The sequence below is a fragment of the Lepisosteus platostomus genome, chromosome 2 (assembly GCF_059453375.1).
Source record: "Lepisosteus platostomus isolate fLepPlt1 chromosome 2, fLepPlt1.hap1, whole genome shotgun sequence".
Lineage (NCBI taxonomy): Eukaryota > Metazoa > Chordata > Actinopteri > Semionotiformes > Lepisosteidae > Lepisosteus > Lepisosteus platostomus.
The window spans coordinates 71828122-71853115 of NC_142612.1; the positions used below are offsets into that span (position 1 = coordinate 71828122).

The window sequence follows — 24994 nt, forward strand, 5'->3', positions numbered from 1 at the left end:
GGTTTCCATCTTTTGTATAATAGAGGGAACAATTGTGATTTTTGATATATACTTTTGACTAGTATTTTTTATTTTTAAAATGCTTATCTTCGTCAACCTTTTTATTTCTTCAACAATCCTTTTATTAACTGGGAAGGTATTTCAGTAATGAACTGTTTTTATTCTTGGAATTATTAAAACGGCATGTTTTGTTATGTTTATAGCCAATTAGTGACAGAGGTGTAACTGAAGACTTTAAATTGGTACCCGATGTTTCGTCATTAATACTGTAAGGTTTACTTTTATTAGACACAGGCTCTTTTCCTTTAGTACAGTAAACTACAAACTAGGCCTTTTATTTTTCCAGTTGCCCATCTGGCCTGCATTGTTGTAGATTGTTAGCTCTCAGAAATTAACAGAAATAACCCCATTTTGAATATTTTATTGGTGGCGTCATAATTTATTCACTAAATATGTTTTTTTGACATGATAAATATAGTTTTATTAATTAAAAATATTGGTCATTAGCCAATCTACTAAATAATTGGTCGTCTTAGCAACATTCTGAATCTGTGTAATTTCAGCCACTTGTGTCCTGTAGTCTTAGGCTGATTTGTAAATTCCAAATCTCCTAGGATATGTTAACAGTGGTATTCAGGGAAAACAAAGGAACAATGTGATCAGTGATTATTCACCACCAAAACATAAGATTTAGCAAAATAGTGAGTAATTACTGTATAAGCAGCTTACTGTTCGGCCTATTTCCTGACTGTCTGCGAGTGGGAGTTATGAAAACAAGGTTTGTTCATCACAGCAGCCTGTTGTTTCCTTAGCTTCTGTTATTACAGAACTATTAAGTATTTGTCTTTTCTTACCTTCTTCTTTAGTTCTTTCTCAAAAAAACAATTATACTTTAAAGAAAATCTTGCTTTATTTTGTAAGTAGTTTGCTAAATTAATACAATTTCCTACAAATTCCCTTTTGAAGGTATTTCTCAGCATTCGGAATATGACAACAGTTCCTTAATGTATGTTGTGGATACATTTACAGGGGAAGTGCAACGTAGGTAGAAAGAATCGGCATGGATGAGTGCATTTCAAGCCACAATGAAAGTCAAATGTACACAGTAACATATAAAATCTCCAGTTTACATCACAAAATAGATTGAACTTTCAGGTATGCGCAGTGCCATGTTCTGCAACTCATCAAAATGAGGCAACAAACTTCAGATAAGGTGAAGCGGCCCTGTCATCTTTTAAACAGCAGGCTTGTTTTGCAGACAGATACTACTGACTTGTAAACTCTTCATGCAGACCACTTTGGAACATTTCTATGGTGAAAGATCTGCTTGCCCAACCTGTACTGACTCTTTCGCATGTCACAGTACCTTAGTTATTACAGTGACTAGTGAGCATTAAGGGCCGGTTTAAGTCACAAGTCTCGCAAGCTCTCGCTCTTGCTTGTGGCAAGACCAGCAGTTTCACCATAGCAACCTACAGTACTTTCACAAAAGTTGACGATTTTGTACTTAATTTGGAATTTGTAACATTTTGTGATACTGTCAATTAATTTATTTTGTTACAGAGATTTCATAAACAGTCTGAGAAAAATACTTACACTTTATTAGCAATTGTATGCAAAAGCAGTTTTTAAAACTTGTAATACCATGGTACTTGTATTTTCTATGGGTGTTGGTTATATTATAATATATAATATTGAGTGATGTCTTTAAAAAACTATAAGGAACTTCGTCTTTCACTGGAATGCATTGCAGGGCAATAGTCCAGTTATTGTCTGATAAAATGCTGGACAAAATCTATAAAATTGAATTAACTTTTCCTGGCATCAGAAGTGATACATATAAAATTGATAAAAAAGTACACTGTGTTTGACTTGACTTCCTGTTTTGGAGGACAACTGAATTTTGGCTGATGCTGCAATATTGTTGAAAGGATATTTTTGAAAAACAATTCCTGACATGTCCAACACTTTCCTCTACTGTACGCTAGAAGCCAGTTCAACTTGGCATAAATCTCGAATTTTATACAATTCCTGTTAGATTTGTGAAAAAGTACCAGCCAGAGGTTTGAGAGGAATGTTTAAGCTAATTAATCAGTAAATCAAGGAATTTAAAAAAAAGTAACACCAGCAAAAAAAACAACATAAAACGACACTCAAAAAACACTATATGAATTGTCAGGGAGAAAAATAAAGAAAAAACACTATAAGGCTGATATTGTTTACCTTATACCTTCTGTTCTGTTAGTCAAAACACCCGGTGTATTAACTAGGTCATGTAGACTAGATATGATCTGATTCAGTTTGTAAAGTGCAAACACATGAACACCAATGAGAAGTAGTGCTGCAGCTACTAACACAGCACGTATGAGTAAATGGATTGTCATGTCAGGGTCCTGTAGTGGAACAGTCCAAAGATAAACTTTACCATTTACCCTGTTGTGATGCACAATTGTGGGTCCTCTCTGCAGAGCCTCAATGTCATGTATCATCTGAAACAAGCTATCCAACTCCCTCTGCGATGTGTGGTTCTCGGGAATAGCATGGTCATAGGTTTGGGTAAAGGAAGAAGAAACAGAGAGTGTGCCAGTTGACACCAATGGCTGAGTGGTCCAGCTACTGCTCAGTGTGGTGAGAAAATACTTGTCAGTAGTTGAAGAGAGGGTTGCTTTTATCCCTGGACGTTCATGAGTGCTGGAAATACTGATAGTTTTTGTCAAAAAGGCAGTAAAAGTGGGTTGAACGGAGGTTGTTCCACATGGGAGCATTTCATTCGTTATTGAACTAAGATGGTGAGTTTTTAAATGAGCCGGAGTATAGCACAATACATTTTCATAGTTCGAAATTCTATGTTTATTGTTCCTTATCCAGTCTGTAAAGTTCACAATGTCGCAGTTACAGTTCCAATGATTTCCATCCAAGCTGATGTTTTGTAGCATACCTGCTGAATGGAGAAGTTCACTAGGGAGGTTTTCCAGTAAATTATTGTGCAGTTCAACGCTACTGAGTTTTGGAAGGTTTTTGAAGATATCTTCTGGAAGGGAGCTGAGTTTGTTGGAATAAAGTGCAAGGCTCTTGAGGTTTATTAGGTCAGAAAACAGGTCTTGCTCCAAGCGCAATAAACTGTTAGAATGAATAGCAAGCTTGACCAGGCTCGTCAGGCCAGAAAAGGCATCCTTTGGCAAAGTTGATAATTTGTCATTACGTGTCAAAAACAGTAACTCTAGACCTGTCATGTTAACAAATAAATTGCCTGGGATGGTAATAAGGTTTGTATGAAATAAAAGGAATTCATTTAGTCTCGGCATTTCTCCAAACAGCTTGTCGGGTAAGTCTGTCAGTGGGTTTTCGAAGAGAGTCAGCTGGGTGAGGTTGGGCAAGTGGAAGAAACTTTCAGGAGGCAGCTGGGTGAGCTGATTTGAGGAGAGAGTAAGGCTTTCTATGTTTGATAATGGCCAGAACAGTCTGGGTGGGATTTGTTGAATGTTGTTCCTGAAAAGTTTCAGTTCATTGAGGTTATGAAGGTTCTTAAAAATTCCAAGTGGAAGGCTCCTAATTTCATTGCGATATAGAAAAAGTTTTTGGAGGAGGGTAAGAGAACTGAAAATACGCTCAGGGAGGGTTTGGAGGAGGTTTTTTCCCAGGTTTAGGGTACGCAGGTTTCCGAGGCTATGGAATAGTTCTTCAGAAAGCCATTTGAGCTTGTTGTTGCTCAAATCAAGTTCAGTCAGATTTCCCAGGGGGTCAAACAAGCCTGGCTCTATCGCAGCAAGCCTGTTGTTGTCTACAAACAGTTGTGTGAGCCCAGTTTGGTTGCTAAAAAGTCCCCGTGGAAGAGTAGAGATCTGGTTGAATGACAATTTCACAGATAACAGGCTCGGTGGGTTATTAAATGTGCCCAGACGTACAGTCGTCAGTGGATTCTTGCTCACCTGTAGTCGCAGCAAGTAAGGCAACTGATGAAAACTTTCAGCCTTTAATTCCCTGAGCTGGGTTTGCCAAATCTGTAATGAGGTGGTGCCGGAAGGCAAAGCTGGTGGCACTTCAGCGATCTCCTCTCCTTTGCAATGTGTGAGGCCATTCTCATGGCATATACACCCAGCGGGACAGCTGAGTCCAAGAAGGAACTCGTCTCTCAGCAGTACGAAGGTAAGCAACAGCAGCAGCATGTCACTTAAAAGGAAAAAATGCAGATATTTACAAAAAGACTTGATAAACCCATAAACATAAAGGACATAGGAATGAAGGTAAGATGAATTTTTCTTCACTGATTTTCAAACTCACCACTTAACAAATAGAGGTCTCCACTCTTGTGGGGATACTTACCATTCACTCTGTACTTTACTGCTAGACTTATTCTTATGGAGTCCCTATGAGATACTGTATATATGATGTCAATTATACTTTTTTTCAAATATTTTAAATGTTAACTCTATAACCCTACCATTTTAGGAACACGTCATATTTAACGTCCTCATTGTCAATGCAGATTTGCATTTTAGGATTAATATTAGATTTTAATATTAATTACTGAAATACACAATGACAAAAGAACACCACAAATTTTGCAAGATTTTTTAAAACAAGTTTCTATGGTAAAACATGACATGTTGTGACTAGCAATTCAACTTTAGTTTAGAATTGAAACATGGTTTGATGAAAGCACTAGATGAGATCATTTCAAAGAGAAAATGTTAATGCTAATAAGGTTTTAATATGCAAGCACGTAAGGTGTATCAGCTCCATTATCTAATTAACAGAAATAATTACCTATTTCATAGCATAAGAGCGAATATTGCTCTTCTGAAAATCTCTCTTCACCAGTATCTGTACTGTTATAGAGTAACAAAGTAGTTGTAATACAGGAAGTGCAACAAACAAAATCATCCTCATCCTTCTGCTTTTGTGCTGTAGAATTTTTTTGTCTGTTCTCTATCCAGTATCCACCCAAATTTCATCATCACGTTTTACCACAGCATAAAAATGAAACTAGTTAACTAGTTACTTGATGTGCAATGTTCACAGTGCAAGTGATTTGTTCATCATTCCTCTGGTACTGGCGATTCAAATTTAAACAGAGGTGAATAAGTCACAACAAGGAAAGGAAACAGGAGGGAAAGGAAATTGTGAAACAAGTTGTGAAACATACTTTCAATAACCCATTGTGCTAATTACTCTATACTCTGAGCAGAATTGTCATGAAAGTGGCCTGTATTCTAGATTACAGTTCACTAGAAAGTGAAATGAACATGACATTGTTCTTGGTCTTTAGAATGTAGTTCATCCTTAATATGTTTAATAAAAAAATAATACATGTAAGTGATGAAAATACTCAAAGTTAGTGTATAAAATTATCACTCGTTTCTTCTGATAGTTAACTGTTCTCAACAGCTGAGCACGATGGGTTAGTTTGGCTGTGTGAAATTAAAAGCCTTACCATTAAAGAGGACAGGACACCACAGGAGAGACGACTCAGACAGACTGCTTTACACATGCGAGGCCCTTCTTAAAGCATGTGTGACACTGATGCTGTCAAGTTTATCTAGGCTTTTGACCGCACGGAGGCCCATGTTAGTATGACAGTTTATCTCAGGGACACGTTTTTGAGGGAGAGAAACTTTCCCATATAAGGTCACTTGTGCAACAGACTGCTTCAAGCTACTGCTCGTTTTAAGTTTTTTTCTTCTACTGGTGTTCCATATTTATGAAGGGTGAAGGCGACCAGCTTTCCTCAGCACAGAATGACATTACTTCCAGTTGCTTTTGTTTTGACCGGTTCATATTTTTTTCTTATATTTTGACAATCTGCATCATAAAAACAGGGTAATTTTCAAAGCCCACGCCACTGACCCAGTCACTGCTGTGGGGCGGGTTTTATATAGAGCAATGAAGTGCTTACCAGAATAGCTAGTAATGCTGCTGCTGCTGCTCATGTCTGGATAACCTTTATCAAATGAGAAAGCTGCCCAGATGGACTGTTCTGTCATTATTCATCAATGATTCATCCGGTGGTGCTGTTTTAAGAGATAAAGCGCAGCAGAGCTTTTGTGCTGTTCATTAGAGTTAAGCACAATGTGCTCTTGTGCCTGCATGATTCAGATACATCCCTTCCTGTTATGTCTATAATGAAAACAGGGGACAGACAAGTTTGGATGATCTAAAGAGGGAATCACTTTTCTGCGTCAGAGAGGTAGTCCTTAAAACGCTCATTTTGTGAGCAAAACCTTAAATGTTGTTTTTTTATATTGCACAACTCAGCCCTAAGTCAAAAAGCAGACGAACTGCAAGAACACTCATAATGGCGAAAACTAAGGACCAGCTTGTACCTCAGAAACAGAACTTCATACTTACATAAAGTGTATGCAGATTTACATCATATCACTTCCCAATACACACGTATCCCTTTCAGGGTCATGGTTATATACAGCTCATTACGTAATAAACCAATCAGGAACAGCTGGTCACGATTTAAAGAATGTAAATGAAATGAACTATCTGATGACACCCGGAGTCTTTAAATAACTTTTATTTACAAAGAGAAAAAAAATTAAATCAAGCTTTTAAAATTAGAAATCATCTCAGGAAAAAAAAAAGTATTACAAATCAAAAATAAATACAAATAAATTAGGAGTAGAAAAAATCTAGAATTTATGTACATTTTTCTGAATGACACAACACAGGGGGTAACAATGTATACAAGGAAAAAGCACACATGGCAAAACATAGTAAAATTTGTACTTTTGTGAATTACCGTTCTGTCTTGTTACAAATACAATAATTTCCCTGAGGGCATAACCACAAGCTGCATCAAAGGCCTGATTCCCCACAACTTAAGCGTTGGTCAAATTTCTTCCTAAAATGTTTCTTTACACATCTTCATTATTTAGAAAATGACATTTAAAGAGGATAGACACTGACAGCTCAGATTTGAATGTCTGTACCTTATAAAGAATTATATTAATCAGTGTATATATTTATGATTGCGCAGTGAAGACTAAAAAATATTGCATGTTATCCAACTTCCCATGAATTACACTTTCACAACTGCATAGCATCTGTAAATGTAATCTAAGGTTTGTCTATACTATAGCATTAAGCATTTTCAGTTTCTTTTGTTTACTATTGAGAATTCACATCCTTTTTGATTAGCAAAACAGGTCACTTGCCAAATATAACTGTTCAAATGAAATCCTTGTTAACACACAATGTAGGACAGGATTTATACCTGATTTTCTGTATTTTTGTTTGCTGCCCAACAAATCCCTTCAAAAAGAAGCACATTGCATATAGAACAATAGTGAGATTCACAATTGATCATTTACATTACACATGTTCTACTGCATGAAGAGGGGCTAAAGAAATTAAAAATATTTTCTAAACCTACAGTAATTTTGCACAACGGCAGGTACAACGTGGATATATCCATTTCTAGATTATCAGGTGAACCTTTAACCTTTTCAGTTTTTCTCAGTTTTCTTTTAACATTCACATAACACGAAGCTCAGAAATACTCTCCCTATTGCAATAAAATTAACAATTTGGATAATCTCAAAAATGATAGGAACACTTATCTAGCCCTATAATCATCATTGCAATGAAAAATGGGCAGTAATGTCACTCTTAATTTGAAAAAAAAAAGAGATTAATTAAGACTAACATGTATGCTAAATTGGGGGACCCAGACTAGCTGTGTTGTTACAGCATGAGACTCAATCTCAAGGTAGTGGGTTCGTGTCCCATGTCCATGTTGGAGGTCGGCACAAGGCTAACAACCCTGTCCCGTAAAAAAATAATGTTACAGAAACAGCAACAGGATGTTTCTGCCCCTACATGCCGGAAGGCAAACTTCCATCCATACGATAAGTTGACACTGGCATTAAGTATTTGCCACGTATAGCAACAATCGGATGTTTCATGTTCCTGCCACAAAACAACATACTGTAAATATCTGATCAGTGCTACTGAAAGGGTAAATGTAAAATGAAGCTGTGTCCATCATCTGGAGACCCATTTCAATTTTGTATAAATGCAAAGCAATTGTTTAAAATATTTGGGAAATGTTTTTGACTATAGCTCTGTATCTGCTATGCTGAAATAGATGTTGAGCTTCGTACTTCCAAGCCTTTTCCCCTTGTTAACACAACACATTTAGGAGTGCTTGAGGGCATTCCTAAATAATACATTACATACATAATTCCTAAATAAGACCTCCTTTAACAAGCTACACGTAACCGTTTCACTGTTCCTCAGTTTTGTACACCTTGAACCCAGATCCTGTCCAATATGCGCAAAAGACATTACTTATAGATCCAAAAATATTTAAAACATCCTTCCTAGCATACACATTTACAAGAAACAAAAACAGCACATTCTATAAATTCATACACCACAAAACCTGCAGATACCCAATCCTAAAATTATATTATAATATAACCAAACAGTACCAACAGTAGAAAAAAATGCAAAATATTTGCCCTTATTTAAAACAAAATGTCTTCTCTCTGGAACATTTAATATACTTTTTTTTTTCACTCATTGTAATACAATTATTTAGATTTTAACTTAATTTAAAGATAAATGTACATCCAGTTCCCAAACAAATATACAAGTACATTAATGTAAAAGAAAAACTCTCAAGAAGATAAATTCTAGAATACTTTTCAGGATGTATATATATATATTATATGTCTTTTTATAATATATATACATACAGGGGTGAAATTGTTGGCCCACATTTCTTAACTGTATGTTGAAATGTTAAATAATTGAACATATTCCATTCAAGTAATTCGTAAGGTTAAACACTTCTACCATAACTGACCTACTGCCCTGTTAAAAAGAAGTTTTGTTTCTTGACTACATTTCCATTTTCAAACAAATGAAACTGGAACAATCCCCATCTTCCCATTTCTGAAAACTTCTGAAAAGAGCGTAATTTTCCCTTCTGCAGGACCACACGAGAGACAATGGACCTGTAACTCTCTGGTTAAGTACTGGATGAAAATCAATTCACAGATCTTTTATTTTTCCACCTTTCCTTGTTACAAAGAAAGGGCATTAGTAGATTAGGTAAGGAAATCTCAATGGTTAGAAAAGACTGAAAAATTTGCAAGCAGCTAAGGGTTCTGTATAATTCTAACTGTATACGTCTTGTTCACTTTTTAAAATATGTACAAGAGGATTCCTAAAATGAAATGACCAGATTACAGGGTTTACGGTCTTTTTAAAAAAGCAAGAAAACAAGATAAATATGCATTACTTGTCACAACAAATCTTACAGAAATGGCTCAGAAAAAAAGCATTAGGTAACTCAACTACATGACTGACGAAAATAAAAGTTACAGTAATTATTTTAATAGCAATTACAACAACTCTTGTCCCTTATGCATGTACAAATAAGATAAAATCAAAGAATTGGACTTGGGGGTCCAACTTTAAGGAACATTATTCCTTATACACAGACCTGTATACTTAAAACAGCTCTCGGAGCTAATTTATACTGTATATGTGGCATTCCCCACTCTGGCTGTTGAAGGCACATCTGAAGTTTATCTACTGACAGACAGATATACACATACATCAGGTCTTAGTATGTTCTGGAGATCTGTAGTGTGGTTGCACAAATACTGCCAGAAAAAAATGTTTCCTTACTTCGTACGTTAAAATAATGATGAAACAACTCCTCCTATGATTGCAGGCACTGCATGTGCATTGTAAATTCAAACAACAGTAATCAAGCTTGTTGGCAAGCTTAGACAGATTTTGTTTCTAAAAATAATATTGTGGAAATGTAGTTTGATACCAAACTGCAGTCTTTTTCCCCCAAACTAAAAACAGCCTTTAAAATCACTGCAAGTACCCACATATGTGGTACACAATACAGTGGTACACCTGTATTTGTTGACTTGAAATAAGAATATGGACCCTGACCTTTTTTTCCCCCCACTATAACCAAAGACAGTGTGCACACTATCGATTGCACATTGGCTACATATGGTATGTCCATGAATGAGATCTATTTGAAATAATATTCAAACTTCAGTTAATAATCCAAGAAATATACAGATATTGGGCTTCAGCCATATCAGGCTATTAAAAATGCAAATTATGTTAAACTAATTCTTGCATAAAATACAGTAGATTGCATTTACATAGAAACTAAATAATTAGTAGGCTTTACATTGATTTGACTGGAATATTTCAATGCATCTTATTGAATTACTAAATTACTACTTTGAAAACATGAGTTTCACAGGCACATGCCTCTAGTGATACTGCTCAATTTGTGCTAATAGTTATTTAATAAGAGAACATTAGGTACAAAAGTTTAGAAATAATACATTTTCTCTTATTTTACACTATAATCTAAATGCTGTCCAAAAGTCAATATTTGGTAAAGTTATATTTCAGAACTGATCCAAAGTTTTATTTTGATCGCAGCATGAACTTTGTTTTATCCATTCAGACACGATATATAATAACCTAAAGGCTGTTGAAGAGCTTAACACAACAGCTAAAGGTGAAAAGAGTCAAATACATTTTACAATTTGTAATAAGCTTTCTTTTTTAAACATTAAGGGTTATATCAAGTCAGTGAAAAAGAATGAACATTTTAGATATGTTTAGGCTGCCTAATTCAGCTGTTTATAACCTGTTGACAGTGTCTTACAAATAAACAGCGTGCTCTGTCAGCTGCAGACCTTTACCAATCACAGAATCCACTGAACTCTACAGATAAATTCAAGGAGATAGTGAAACTAGGAATCTGCTGACTAATTAGAATTAGGTTAATTCTTCATTGTGATCAGAAAAATACACAATCCAGGTCTTGTTATATCCTTATTGCTGGCTACAGGTATGGTAGTTCCTCCACTAGAAGCTTTGCTGAACATGATGGGATTCTGTCTACATCTGACAAAAGTAAACCTGGATCTTCAAAAGAGTCCATTTCAACTGTGAATTTCATAATGCCTAGCCTTATATGATTATCATACTTGATTGTTCTTCCACAGGAAGCAATGCTAAAAAAATAGGCAATGAAGATTGTGAGAACAAAATGCCAGAGCCTGGCATCATCTGTACAAGACCGACTGACTACTGCTGAATAAAAAAAAGTTCACTGCTTTGCGGGGGGAGCAGCTAATGGTCACTCTAAGGCTTCAGCATCCTATACCTTTAGAGCAAGGCAGGAACACCCTGATCACGTCCTTGCATGAAATACACACAGGATTCCATTTTATTTTCATTTTATTTGCATTACCCATGTTCAAAAGCTCACTTTCCACTGTGTTTTCAGTGCAGACAATCAGTCTCACTCAAACCAGCTGTATCTAAAGTGAACTGCTGTTCAGGTTTCGACTTAAAAGAGTGCCGTCGCAAAGAAAATAAGCAATTGTTCTGGTGACTGACATACAAATAACCCCCCCACCACCACCAGCTTCGGATGCGAACATTCTGTGGTTCCCAGTCTAGAAACCTTTCCTATAATTTTTACAGTATGAGTTACTGAGCAGCAATGAAGGAAAGAAGGAACAGACCAGATCCGTTCCTAAGAAACAACAGAAAAAAACGCTGGTCAGTTATGAGGGGCCTGATTGTTGTCCTGTTGCTAGTATTCAACCTTTTATTGATCGAGACCTTTTCCACTAAAACATAACCTTCCCCTTAATATAGTTTTGGGTCACCTTTTCTGAACGGGGAAAAGTGCTAGGAAGCTGAAATGATTGGGCAAGAGCCGTTTTCAGGGCTGGGGTGAGACTTGGCTTCTGTTGTGGTCTTAGGTTTCGGGGGCCAGTCTGGGTCAACCAGCAGCTCCTGGGCGAGGTGCATGTAGCGGGCCTTCGGTTCCCAGCGCTTTCCGCAGCAGAGCCAGGACAGGACTTTGGGGCCCCTCAGATCAACTCCCATCTGCAGAGAAAATAAAAAAAAAAAAAGAAAATGACGCCAAATTGCTTTTCTTTTCCATTCTGAGGACAGAATGCTTTGCTTCCTGCTCACAGCCTGCCCACCCACCCCCGTCCCCTTCAAGTTTCTAAACATGGTCTTATGATATGAGAGTGACCCTCTATAGCTATTCAAGATGCATACTACACTTCAGAGAATCAGGGGAAATGAATGAAGTTCGTTCAGCCTTTGGACTTTTGCACTAGCTGAAATCTACTGACCCATTTGTTCTCAGCTTTAATGTGTGAAAAAGATCAAAGGTGTTGGACATGGCTACGGGATCTGTAGGCCTGTTGTTAATCAGTGGCGATGTGCCCACACCAGTGCTGCACAACCAGGGAGCAACATGCACATCACTCCCTACACACGTGGTACAGCTAGCGCAGGCCCTGATACTGTAATGCACAATCAGCACATCGTTAACTACAGAACTCTTTCAGCCTGGAGCTCTTCGCAGTGTGTGTACATACAGAAAGTGTGTCACAATCACTCCCATCAAGGCACTTTTACTTTCAGAAGGGTTTCATTCCATAAACGTTTTTTTTTAAAATTATAACTACAAGGCCCTGGTTAGTAAGGAATCAACAAGTCTTATTACAGATAACTTGATTTTTCACCGATCTTTGTTTTACTAAAAAATGCCTGATTTGAAAATACCATGCGTCTAGTTAACTCTTGACATAAACGTCAGCCTTTCTTAAAGCACCACAAGAGCTGCACTTTGCGATACACTGTAAGCCAGCCTTACAGCATCCAGAACTGACTGTTTTGCAAAGACATCTTCTGACTGATTAAAACGATGCTTTAGGCTTCGTTAGAAGATCACTAGAGTCTTTGCAACATACGGTTTTATCTAACTCGTGGCTTAACTCCATTTCATGGACATGCAAAAAATTCAAGAGTTAAAATCAACCGCCTGGCTCTGGAAACAGAAGCGGCATAGTAAGCATCTGAAATGCTATAAAGAATACATACCTGAATCAAGGCATGCAAAGCCTTTCGGGAGTTTCTAAAAGTAAGGTAACAAAGCCTCAAGACCCGTGCAGCTGTGTGCGACTCATAGCAACCCTAGTGCAATGATGAAGTATTAAAAAGAAGGGAGTGAAAATTCCACTGCTAGCACCCACCCTCCGAGTGTCAGGGACCCACCACGCTGGAATGCAAAGAAGGCAGATCACAGAAATCGCTTGGCATGCAAATGTTAAGAGTCTATGGCGAAGGGGGAAGGCACCAGGAAGTGAAAGGGACAGTGAATAAAGCGTCAGATCCCAACCTGTGGTGTCTGTGAGGCAGAGGTGATGCCAGAGCTGCCTTGCTTGTCTCGGCTGAACACAAGCTTCCATAAGACGATGTCAAGGATGAAGGTCTATGGAATATTGCAGTGGGCAGGAAAGAATTAAAAGAGCTACCAATCATGTTTTTTTTGTTTGTTTGATTATTTTTTTATGAACAAAGATTCGTGAATTCAGTTCACGTCAGAATTCTCAAGTTACTAAAAACAAAAAGGAAAAATAGAAAAAAATCCCTAAAGCGATTAGTTGCGAAATACTACATTTAGTATGATTATTTTACAAAGGTCAATTAGCAGAATGATTTGTTCTCACTGCTGTATCTTCTCCTGGCGTGGTTCTGCAGTGAATTCATTAGTCATTCAAGAATGCTTTCAGGAAGATGCACAAGCTTTTATTTTGTTAGAAACTATGTTAGGATGTCTACGGTGCAGAATTTATTAAACTACAACAAAGCAGTTTGTTAAAAGGCTGAAGCTTTGCTGAGAAACTGTATGAATAAAACAAGTAACAACTCTCTCCAAAGCTCCCGTTACACGGTTCAAATGCATGTGGCATGTTGTATACTGGTTAAAAATTATTCAGAGCAAAAGGCAATTACACACTAATTTAATAAATAAATATTGTTGAGCTGTAGGAAAAAGTTTGAGTTCCAATTAGCAAAGGGAAAACGCCCAAGACAGAAACACAGTGATGCACCTTTGGGTTACCAAACCACTATTCCATAACATTTGTGTTACATTAAAAAATAATAACAGAACAACAAACTAAAAAAAAACAAGTAAAAAAAGGCATACCAATAACCATCCAGAACGACCTCCATCGTACTTATATTAATTCATGTCTATAGGGATAGCCGAAATTGTTCCTGAAATAAACTGCTTGAATTAACTCTGACCTAAGCAATCTCCTTTAGTTCAAAACACCAGAGGGAACCAGACACTAGAGGAAGCTACTGTAGGTCTGGCGATCGCGGAGGTTGTGAAAGGAATCCCCTGCTGCCAGCTACAATATCAACCTCATGCTACTGAAGTAGAACATTTAGACGTGGAGAAAGCTGTGGGCACACAGATATTAAAACCAATATGGAGCTATAAAATATTTTTACTTCGATTCATTGCTACAGAAGCCTATTAGGGCCCACAGGGAAAAAAAAGTGTTTAAACAAGATACTGCTGCCAACACATCATCACCAGCGGGACTCTAAGTATAAACACATTATGCTGTTTGCTATGGCAGCCACTTGTGTGGCATCTAGGAATTGTTTTGGGATTTTGAGGGTGGCATGCATCCCGCTATTCCATTACATTTATGTCTGTGCAAACTGTTATACCTTAAGTTTCTACTCCTTCCACGTGACAGATTTCGTGTCGTTTGCTGTGTAAACCCAAATTCATGTGTATTCGAAATAAGCATAGGCTGAAAGCTTTTGGTGTTTATAGAAAGACTGCAAGCCAACAGCAGGTATAGGTTTTACTGTTAAGTCACTGTTAATGTATTCTGTTCGTTGTTTAAAGACAAGACAAAAACCTATCTACATGAAAATTAACCCAGCAATGCTATACGACAGGGTGTTATACTTGATATATACAAAAGACATTGTAAGTGCTCCTTTATACTAATTAATGTGCACAAATGGGAAAGTGACTTTTTTTTTGTTAATGAAAATGGAACTTTGCATTGGGAAATATTTCATATATTGCAATATATTAATACATTGCGGCAGTATTATTTAAGCAATGATTATCGTGCTTAAATGGAATGTTATCAAATTTAAACACATTTTGTTTTCTCTGTGGCGCTAACAGGCTTCCATAAATTCCAGAAATTAATCCCTCCCAACTTCTTCTTCTCTTCCAGTTTATATGCAAGCTCCCGTTTTTATATTTGTTGTATTTTGTTGTTTTGTTCTTTAAAATCCACGTCAAACAGATAAGAGGCGTCTGCATCTCCTGCAACCTCTAGTTCGAAGAAAACACTCTAAGATGCATCAGAGTTCACTGTCAAAGACTATTTCTTTGCATATTATCTTAAAATTACTGTTCAGTATCTGCAATGCTCCAACACACACTCTGCAATTTGGAAAGCACCTAAATCAGATCAACTATCAACTGTAACAAATATTCATACCTGTTTTCATCACTTAAAGGGTAGAGAATGGCTACTATGATGAGTTTTTAATCTGACTTTACACCTGTATGAGGCTAATACAAGATTAAGTAGCTGTCTGGTTTTAATTGCCAATTTGCTGTAGGCCAAAGAGTTTTTACTGTAAAAGCTCTAATTGTATTTTCAGAATAATGACAGCACTCTACACTGTAGTGTTACTTAATTCCTCCTCCCCGTTTTAATATTGTCACATTAACGCTCCAGTAGAAATTGACATTTCACACAGATGACTTAGTCAATATGCTGCAGCTTTCCTGCTAGAAGAGGACTGAGATCAAGTAAATCATCAAGTCAGGGGCAGATGTGCACACTTCTGCAGCTTACCTCCACCAGAGCAGACACTGCAGAGTTCACTATAATTATGAAGAGCATTGTGATGCGCCACTTGTATGGAACACACACAATCTGCAGAAAAAAGTCATACAGAAACAAACATTTAAAAGCATGCACAAGGCACTTCAGAGACAGACATTGTATTCCATTATTATCCTTCCTTTTCTGGTGCTTTTCTCCATTGCTTTCTCCTAGCCAAACACCTGTTGTGTAAAATATCTATCAACTAAGATTATGACGCAAAGCATGACAACACTCAAGACAAAATCACTAAGGCTGCTGACAGAATTTTTTGTTTTTTACTTCAAACTCTGGTTATATCATATAATTGTGTATAAGTGCAACCTACATGACCTACATGGAAACAGGTTTTATACATTTAAACATATCATGCATTCATGGTATTTGGTACTTGTACTGAAAAGACAGGTAAGTGTATAGACATTTACCCCCAATTGTGCTACGTACAATTAGCTTGAGAATGGTACATATATGTTACTAATCTGTACTAAAGTGAACGATTCCTACAGTTCTGAACATCTAAATAGTCACAGTCGCTGCAGTCTTTCAGAATCGAAGCAGGGTTAGGGGTGATACTGTATTTAATACTAATTAATACAGTCAAATACTGGAAATCTAGAGATATTTCTGCGCTACACTGATAAGTGTCCAAATTGGCACCCGTTTGACCAAACAGAAAGTAATCCTTGTTTAGAAAAAATAAAATCAAATGTGAGGTTTATTGCACTTGCCTCCAGGAAGTCATCGATAGCTTGTATAGGATAAAACAGTATGAAGAGCAGGAAGGCATAAAGACTGAATGCTGACAGTACAAAAGGCCCTGAAATGAAAAGCAGAAATACGAAACAATCAAAACAAATGCATTTGTTATTATGAATTGGATACCATTAAGTTAATCGAGATTTGAGCCTTTTAATATTATTTTAAGCATTACTCTTGAGTTACGTTAACACTTACAGTTTTTGTAGCTTGGCTGCCTAAATGGCTTCCCTTTGGAGAACACGATGGCCACAGTGAGGTACTGGAAGGATGACACAAAGAAGAGGGTAGTGTTCTCGTAGTTTTTGATGTTGTGGTCATCCTCCTCCTGGTCCGTTTTGTTATGACCATGGGTGATGTTCTCAGTTGTGAACATGGACATATTACAAGCACTGTGCATAGAAGAAAAAGAGAGATATCCACCTGGATATGGAAAACCAAGCTTGAATACACTTTTGCAGAATCAAGTCAGGACACCACTAACCATGCATCTGTGCTGGACTATTATTTTACAGTTTGTCCCAATAAAATCAGAATTAATTAGTTGTAAGACCTGACTGGCATGTATAAACGGGAGTGGTAGAAATCTTAAGAAATGTGAGAAGAATCTGTGATGCTACCATGGTGGTTTTTCATTCATTATGCTCTGCAGGGGCACAGGGACGTTTGGAATTGCTGTCTCTCTTATTACTTCTTTTCACAATATTCAGAAAAGGACCCCAGCCTACAACAGGCTGAGCTCCCCCTCAGGATGCCCTCTCAGCAAACTTACTCCGACTCTGGTGCCCACGTCTCATACCAAGGCTGGCTTTTCACCCACAGGAACGCCAGTGTTTGGAAGCCCAGGCAGATGAGGATTTGAGCGAGTACTGAAAACAGCAGAGGTCCGGAAATGAGACCGGAAGGAGGCCTCCGTGCCACTAGCTCTGTCCAGGCTGGGTTTAAACTCACTGCAATGAAAGACAAGACGGACAGAACCACAGTTACCGACAGCTGCTGCCTGTGAGTGAGCAAGCAAACAGGAAAATACGATGGTGAAACTGACACTTTCGGAAACAGGCAAAAAATGTCCAACTACCACCATTTCAAGTTGTCTAGTTTATATTCATATATCCAATATACGCAATGAATAGTAACATTTGAGATTCCGTTTTGTTTTGCACTTTATGAAAATAAAAAAACATACATTTTGTTCCTACAAGAAACAAAAACGGAGAGGTTCTTTATTCATTTTCTTCATATTCTATAACAAACTCGTGGAAGTCAGAAGTGGGCACGAGGAGATTCTAGGAAGTCACCCACTCCTAAGCGCTATAAAGATGAGACAGAGGTGAGAAAAGAAAGATCTGGAACAATGTTATGGCACTAGGATGCGATACATTTTCTAGCACTTACTTGTGAACACAATAAGAAGAATGATTGCTACATCAATGAAGAGGAACTGGAAGTCTCCAAGGTTGCTAAGAATCTAAAGGAAGACAATGCCATTCAGTATAATTCTATGTGCATATTTTTATATTCCTCTACCAAACATTCTTTACCCACACCACACTAAAAATAAATCAGTTTCCTTATTGCTTGTTAAATATGGTACACTAATTTGTGAAAAGAATATAATGCAGAGAGTATGATGTTAAATATTACATAAGATAAGATCACAACTTTATGCAAAATTTAGTAGCTTCACAATGTTAACTTCACAATCATCCAAATCAAAATTAATCATCCAAAATGTTTTTTACTCAATAAAGATATCAGGTGAAAAAAATGGCTGTTGCCAGCCACATTCCTGTTTTTACAGCGGGAAGTCAGTACAGGCCTCTTCCATAAAGACGTCCATTCAAACACAACTGAGCAATTTCTAGAAGGCAGAAGATGAACAGGAGTGGGAGTGGGGCTATATATCCTAACACACGTGGACAGCAAATTAATCACTCTTTACATTTCTGACGTCACATACCAGGCTGGTCCAGACACCCGCTCCTCAGTTTAGAACAGTCTTCTCATTAAAGGGCCAATTGGAAAAGGAGTGGGAGAGGTACTCACTGAGTAAAGCAGGGTGACACTGATGTATTGGATGATGCTGTACAGAGCCATGAACTTGAACACGCAGAAAGAGGTAATCAGAGCTGCACGGCCTTCCCTGAAAGGACATATCAAACCCGCACTGACAACAGGGAAGCTCATCTCTGGTTACATCAAATTTGGTGAACAGCACTGCCCCCTATTGGCCAACAGCAGAACTGTCAATGTTGGTGATAAATATACAGTCTCAGAAACTAGAGGAAAATTATGATAACATTAAAATGTACTTGGGGATACATTCCTATAGGGTTATCTGATCAGTTACTAATTTACATAGAGGCACTCAACAAAACAGTCATTACTTTTGCAGAAATCCAGTAGCTTATTGGAAATTGGAATGGAAATTAGCTTATTTGGAAATGCTATTTGCTCTGATTCCTGGTACATTGACATTGTTAGTAGGACAGTGTCCACACAGCAGACTTGATCAGACATGTTGTACCATCAGCACTCATACACAGGAAATGTATGAAAGTGACAAATCTTTAATCTCCCCCCGCTAAACTGAAGGCAGCTGTGAAACCTGTGAACCCACTTACCTGATAAGGCTGGGCACGCAGGAAATGTTGGGCGTCTTGGAGGTGAAAGGGGAGGCCACTGAGGCCTCGAGTTCAGACAGGGAGATCCCACTGTGAGCTCTCTTCAATGCCTGGGAGGGAGAAAGGGCAACACTTGATTACAGTTGCTCTGAGGATCAGGGAGTATAACATTATTACAGATGTTAGAATACAGCAGACTGCTGGGCCGCCCCACGAGAGAATGGACTCGCCCAGCCTTTTTTCTCAGGTTGATGCTGTTTTTCTAGCCAGAGATTTATAGAACGGCAGGGGAAACAAGACTAGAAGGCAGTTATTCAATATTCTGTTTAATGTGTTTGCTGAACCTGACAGTGCACAGCAATGAAATGGCACAGCAGCTCTGGGAAGTACTTACGCCACAGTCATTTGCGCCATCTCCGCACATCCCCACGTAATAACTGAAAAATAAACACAGAACTGAATCACAACAATGCCTTTATGCAGTGAAACGTACAGCGGATGTGGCAATTAAAGCTAAATGACTGGCAGAAACCAGTCATAACTATCTTTATTCTACATAATATCCTTTACTTCAATGACCAATACCAAACAGCAGCATATGTCACTAGTAGTGGAAGAACTAGCAGTTAGAGGATTATTACTTTCGGCAGAGGGAACTAGGCTGACTCACACAGGCAATTACATGAGTGTACTGAGGCAGTGTACTCACTCCACACTCTGGAGCGCTTCCACCAGCTGCGTCTTCTGATCGGGTGCCATTCTAGCAAAAACCGTGCCATGTAGTACCAGCTTAAAAAAAAAACACAGGGGAGAGACATACCGTTTTCAGTTGTGTTTTCTCTTATTGATAAACTGTTGAAAAACAAAAATCCAGTCAGGTCATACTTTGGATAGAGAGGCCTGTCTCAAAGCAAGGTGATAGGGATTAGCAGCAAGTTCATGTTTTACTAAAGTTTAAGGTCAGGGATTCACTGAAGTCAGGACTTCACAAGAGAATCGGGCTCCGACATCTGGAGCCACAGCCACATTCTTTTCAAAAATCTGAATCGAATTCACAACTCACTGTGAAATGTAAGTTTTGTTCTTCAAATAAAAAATACGACATAAAATAAGTCCAAAGCAAAAGTACTTAGAACACTGTCACTGCAAGTTAATGTTGAAGTAGGGCAATGTGTATAGGTGATAAAATGAAGTTTGAAAGGTGTATTAGTATTCTAATATTCTAGTATTCTTAGCGGAGACCTGTGGGAAAGTGAACAAGGCCCACCTTCTGGAGGAGGTCTTGAAAGTGCTCTGTTATTACAGCGAAGGACTTCCCACTCATGGCAAAGTGATAATGTTCCACATGGTTGAGCTCGTCCTCAGGGCTGCCATCATCCAGTTTTATCTGAATTTCCTGCAAGTTTCACAAGCAGGTTTATCTGGTCCGAAAGCACAACTATGCAACAGCAATCACGTACAGATTGAGCAGGAACTAGTAGCCATAACTACTCTTGTGACAAAAGCTGTATATACATGTTTTTAATGCTGTGGACCTGTAAATCTGAAACTGAAGAAAGACTGTGCTTATGTATATACAATCTAACATCCATTCTTCACTATTTCAAGTTACCTTTCAATGTCAGAATCTTCAGCAACACTTTACATTTACAGTTCTCAAAAGCTAATATTTCAATTTCTGCATTCCAGTTTAATGTACTATGTACTTTCACAATTCAGAACTGTACATTTAAATTTTATACAAGATTCACGTTTTCGTACACTGGGTGTATCACTGGTTCCTACGCGGTCGGTGACAATTGCTCAATTATGAGCAGAGAGAGATGCACTGAGAACTGTCATTAAAGTATTTCTGATGCTGGTGTCATCCAGCCCCCCACCAAAAGAAGGTACAACAGGCTGACTGGCAGTCAGTAGACACTCACATCTGGGTGGGCAGCTGGTGCACTGGCAAGCTTGGTGGGGAAGTCTGCATAGTGCCAGTTAATCTTGGCCGCCTGGCCATCTTTTGGAGGTAGTGCATCCGCAATGATGACGCGGTCCTGTGGCAGGATCATCCCACAGTCACGTGCCACTGATATAGCAGTCAGCATGTTGTCACCTGCGGAAACAGGATTTTGTAACACAGCTGCACCCAACAAACGGAGTCGATTAATAATTAACAGCGATATTAGCTGATCTGCATTTGCCAGCTAGAAATGACTGTTTTGGGGACAGGGAGAGACGACGTTCTCCACAGAAACCAACCTGTTTTAATCAATTTGCCAACCGCGGTAATCCCCGAAAGGACATTGAGGCTTTAAAAATGTAGTAAAGCCAGAGATACACTGCAGTGTTTTCAACAACTAAAGTTGAAGATGAGTGTGCTAAGGTTAGCATGGTTGAGAAAAATCAGTTTGAAGGATTTCTAGTTTCTTTCCCTACTCTATTCCAGTTTTGTCAATTAATACCACTTTCAACTACTCCTGTTACCAATAATAAATGGTAGCACTGTAAGACACAATACACAATTTAAATGACAAAATGTATAATAGGGCTTGAAAGATAATATTTTGCATAATTTTACATTTTCAAAGATGAAGTAAATTAACTAGCAATATTTTTATAATTAAATCATTTACACAAGTTAGACCCATCTCTTCATTTATATCGCTTAGAAAGAACATATCCAATGTCAATATCTAACAAGCTTCTCTCTACAGCAATCTGATATCAGTCTCTGCCAATAAAACGTTTAATTTATCTCTAAACCAAAGAGAAAATTTTATTTCTCTTAATTTTCAATTTATTTCTGATATTTTTGTTTGTACACAGATTTGTTTTGCCTACAATTAAAGATGGCTACATAAAATGACATAAAAAGTGTGATTAATTGTTCAATATTTAGTCAAATGTCCAGATTTGACCTTCAAATGACCAGTGCAAGCTGTGAACTGCTGACATGAAATACTACCTCCAAAATGTCATCATCAACGTCCCCATTATCACCATCAGGTTCACCTTTTGTTAGCTGGCGCATTTATGTTGATTTATATGGGGTAACTATTTAGTATATCAATGGGTATCTCTTTATCTCAGTGTATGGATTTTTCCCATTATCCATGGGCAGTTCAGTTACTATTCCCCACATGAATAAGGAGGACTGGGTGTACAGCAGTTTTTGCAAAGGATTCCTCACCTGTGACCATTACAGTGCGTATGTTAGCACTGCGAAGGTCTTCTAGAACGCCTGGAGTCTCAGCTTTCAGTTTATTCTGCATAACGATCATCCCCAGGAACTCCATATTCACTTCAATGGCATCCCTGAGAAAGGCAGAAGAATAAAAAAATATATATCTACACTCGTGAAAAAAAGAAAATATAGAGGCAACAAATAAATCATGCAGAAATGTTCCCAGCTTCCCAGGAAGAAGTTAAGTCTAAGGTTGAAATACAAAAAAAAAACATCTTTAGTACTGAGGAATAAGTGAACTATGCAAAAGGGTGTGATATTGTGTGACACAAAAACAATGTATCAAATTATCCAACTATATCTTGAAAATACAAGTAAAAGGAAAACAAAAATAATAGTTTAGTTTTCTAAACAAATGTTTGAACACTTTTCCTTACAAGTGGTTGGAGTCTATATTTTAAATGCACACAAGCAGCTTCACAACAAACAAAGGGTTTAATGTACTGTACCTGTTGATGTTCTGCACTTTGTGCCATGTGAGTTTGGACTCAAGCTTTCGGTGAGCCAGGGCAATCACACGGAACCCCTGCTTGGTATAGCCCTCCAGAACGTCAGAAAAGTTCTCGGGCACTGCAAGGGAATTTACGAAAAAAAACTGTAATCACATGTGCACGGGTTGTTTTTTCCGTGTGTAGGAACAAGTAATAATACATAAAACGTACATGCTGGAAGAAGTGAATTAACTTGTTCCATGAAGACGGGTAAAACAATGTGGAATCTTCTGATCATAAGGCTGAAGACTAATCAAAACCTGTCAACTGAACTCCACTAATGTGAACTGTACACATCAACTGAGCAACAATACCACAAGAAAAAGAACTCGTAGTACAGCCTTGAGTTGCTTAACAGAAATCTTTCTCTATATTCCTGCATTTGTAGCCAAAAACAAGCCTCAAGGCTTCACAGAGAGAACAAAGACCGCGACCTCGTACCGGTTTCCATTTTGCAAAGGCTAGCAATGACCTCAGGGGCCCCCTTCAGATAGGCGTCCATTCGTTTCTCGCCCAAGAGCCTGACCACCACGCTCATCCTCTGCAGGGCCGAGGAGAAGGGGAACTGGCGCACAATTCCAATTTCATAGGACGGCTGCAAGAGGAGGGGGAGACGAGACGCAGCTCTCTTAGCAATTCTCATTCAGGGAAGAAGTTACGGAAAAAGAAAAAAGGGAATAATAAAACAACTTACTGGAAGTTCATACAGTTCCTGTAAGACAAAGTAGTAAAAATTTGGTTAAATACAGTACAGTGTAAAAAAAAAAAAAAAAAAACACTTGTTAGAAAAGGCTCAAAATAGTCAATCCAATTTCTGGATTGTAGCGAACAGTAAAAAGTAAAATAAAGACGGATAAAAGATGATGTACAGAGAAGAAAAAGGGAACACTCATATGATTACGGTGTGCTTTTTCTATGTCTGATGAGTCTACTGTATTTTGATCACGTCCTAAATTGTCTTTCATACACAAGGGGGCAGCATGAATATGTGAAGGAAAAGCACAGCTATGTCAGCTGGTAATCCTGTGCCAAGAAACAATGTGAACTAACCTGAGGGCAAAATGTAGAATATTCAAGACAGGGAGGTGCTCTTTCTTAGTTTTTGCAAATTAAGACCTCAGGCCATATTTAACGGCTATCTGTGAAATGTACTTTGGCTGCAAAAGCGAATTTGGTGCACAGTGAATTCTGGCATGTTTGCCAAGAATGTGGTTCGTGAACAGGCGTGTGTTAAGCATACCATATCCTGCTCTGTGGAAACCAGAGGCTCAGGAAGCAGCTGCTTAGGTGGCCGAACGACAGTGGGCATGATGCGGTTGTGCAGCGCCGTCTCCTCTTCTGTGGCTTCCTCCAGAATCTGGATTGGGAAGAGAGGATTCAGAGTAAGTTGGACAGTGCTTAGAATTGCCGACCCCCGTTCAACTCCGGACCTGGGGTTCTATCTGTGTGGAGTGTGTATGTTTTATCCCTGTGCTCTCCTGGCTTTCCTCTGGGTGCTCTAGTTTCTTCCCACAGTCCAAAGGCATGCTGACAGGTTAATCAGTTTGTGGCAGTGTGGAGTGGAGTCCCATCCAGGCTGTACCCTGCCTTGCGCCTGTTGCTTGCCAGGATAGACTCCCACTCCCTCGCTTCTTTGAACTGAAGAACCGGTTAAGAAAACACAAATGCAGCCAGTACAGACATGCTCGCCGATCGAAAGTGGAGATTGTGAACACAATCTCAGCTCACCCAACCAGTTGCCTCAAACATCTTGAGGTCGAGTGGATCTCCGGAGAGCACTCCCTCGATCTTGGTGAGGGAGTGACAGGTCGCCATGCAGGCCACAAAGTGAGACTTGACCAGGGCTTCCTTGTAGGCATTTTCTTCGGACAAGAGAAACCTAAAGGTGAGGCCACAGAGGAGAGTTTAGTCAAGGGGATACAGTGCACAGAGACTGTTTATGGTTGTCATACATGTAAGAGACAGTTTACAATCATTTTAAACAAAAAGCAGCATTTCTGATAAAAGTAAGAAGATCTGACTGAACACACTGAACCATAGTTTATTCTATCCCAACACATAAAATGCTTTTTGTCCATCAGTTCTCTGCTCCATAAACAGACTTTATGTTACTACCGTTCAAAATGGATTCACAGG

General features: G+C 38.3%; 2 protein-coding genes across 5 annotated transcripts in view; both read right to left on the reverse strand.

Annotated features, from left to right (window-relative positions):
* Positions 1-891: 891 nt before the first annotated feature.
* On the reverse strand, positions 892-5566 carry LOC148677020 (uncharacterized). 2 transcript variants are annotated; one of them, XM_088616692.1, is made up of 2 exons: positions 5435-5566; positions 892-4170 (listed from the first exon to the last, which is right to left on the reverse strand). In XM_088616692.1, exon 2 carries the CDS (start codon positions 4164-4166, stop codon positions 2220-2222), a length of 1947 nt encoding a protein of 648 aa, XP_088472818.1. In that variant the 5' UTR covers positions 4167-4170; positions 5435-5566; the 3' UTR covers positions 892-2219. The 2 variants fall into 2 exon arrangements, with proteins under 2 accessions (XP_088472818.1, XP_088472819.1); XM_088616693.1 differs by lacking the exon at positions 5435-5566 and adding an exon at positions 4768-5103.
* A 941-nt stretch (positions 5567-6507) lies between these two features.
* atp13a3 (ATPase 13A3) overlaps positions 6508-24994 on the reverse strand; it is a 56543-nt gene continuing 38056 nt past the window's right edge. Inside the window, exons 16-35 of one of the 3 annotated variants that reach the window (XR_015929516.1) lie at positions 24587-24737; positions 24099-24215; positions 23553-23570; positions 23300-23453; positions 22817-22937; positions 22314-22438; positions 21061-21236; positions 20403-20531; positions 19845-19924; positions 19530-19572; positions 19136-19245; positions 18558-18654; positions 17907-17979; positions 17284-17461; positions 16710-16903; positions 16484-16572; positions 15723-15803; positions 13214-13306; positions 8206-11904; positions 6508-8154 (exon numbers count right to left, since the gene is read on the reverse strand). Coding sequence is in view for 2 of the 3 variants with exons in the window: in XM_088616697.1 (XP_088472823.1) it covers positions 11704-11904; positions 13214-13306; positions 15723-15803; positions 16484-16572; positions 16710-16903; positions 17284-17461; positions 17907-17979; positions 18558-18654; positions 19136-19245; positions 19530-19572; positions 19845-19924; positions 20403-20531; positions 21061-21236; positions 22314-22438; positions 22817-22937; positions 23300-23453; positions 23553-23570; positions 24099-24215; positions 24587-24737 (2230 nt within the window). In the remaining variant the exon portion in view is untranslated. Of the gene's footprint in view, positions 11905-13213; positions 13307-15722; positions 15804-16483; positions 16573-16709; positions 16904-17283; positions 17462-17906; positions 17980-18557; positions 18655-19135; positions 19246-19529; positions 19573-19844; positions 19925-20402; positions 20532-21060; positions 21237-22313; positions 22439-22816; positions 22938-23299; positions 23454-23552; positions 23571-24098; positions 24216-24586; positions 24738-24994 lie in introns of all 3 variants that reach the window. The other 2 variants (XM_088616697.1, XM_088616698.1) reach the window with 2 other exon arrangements.

Bases quoted from the DNA above. Each gene is read 5' to 3' on its own strand.
- LOC148677020 (XM_088616692.1), bottom strand. From the start codon at position 4,166: ATGCTGCTGCTGTTGCTTACCTTCGTACTGCTGAGAGACGAGTTCCTT.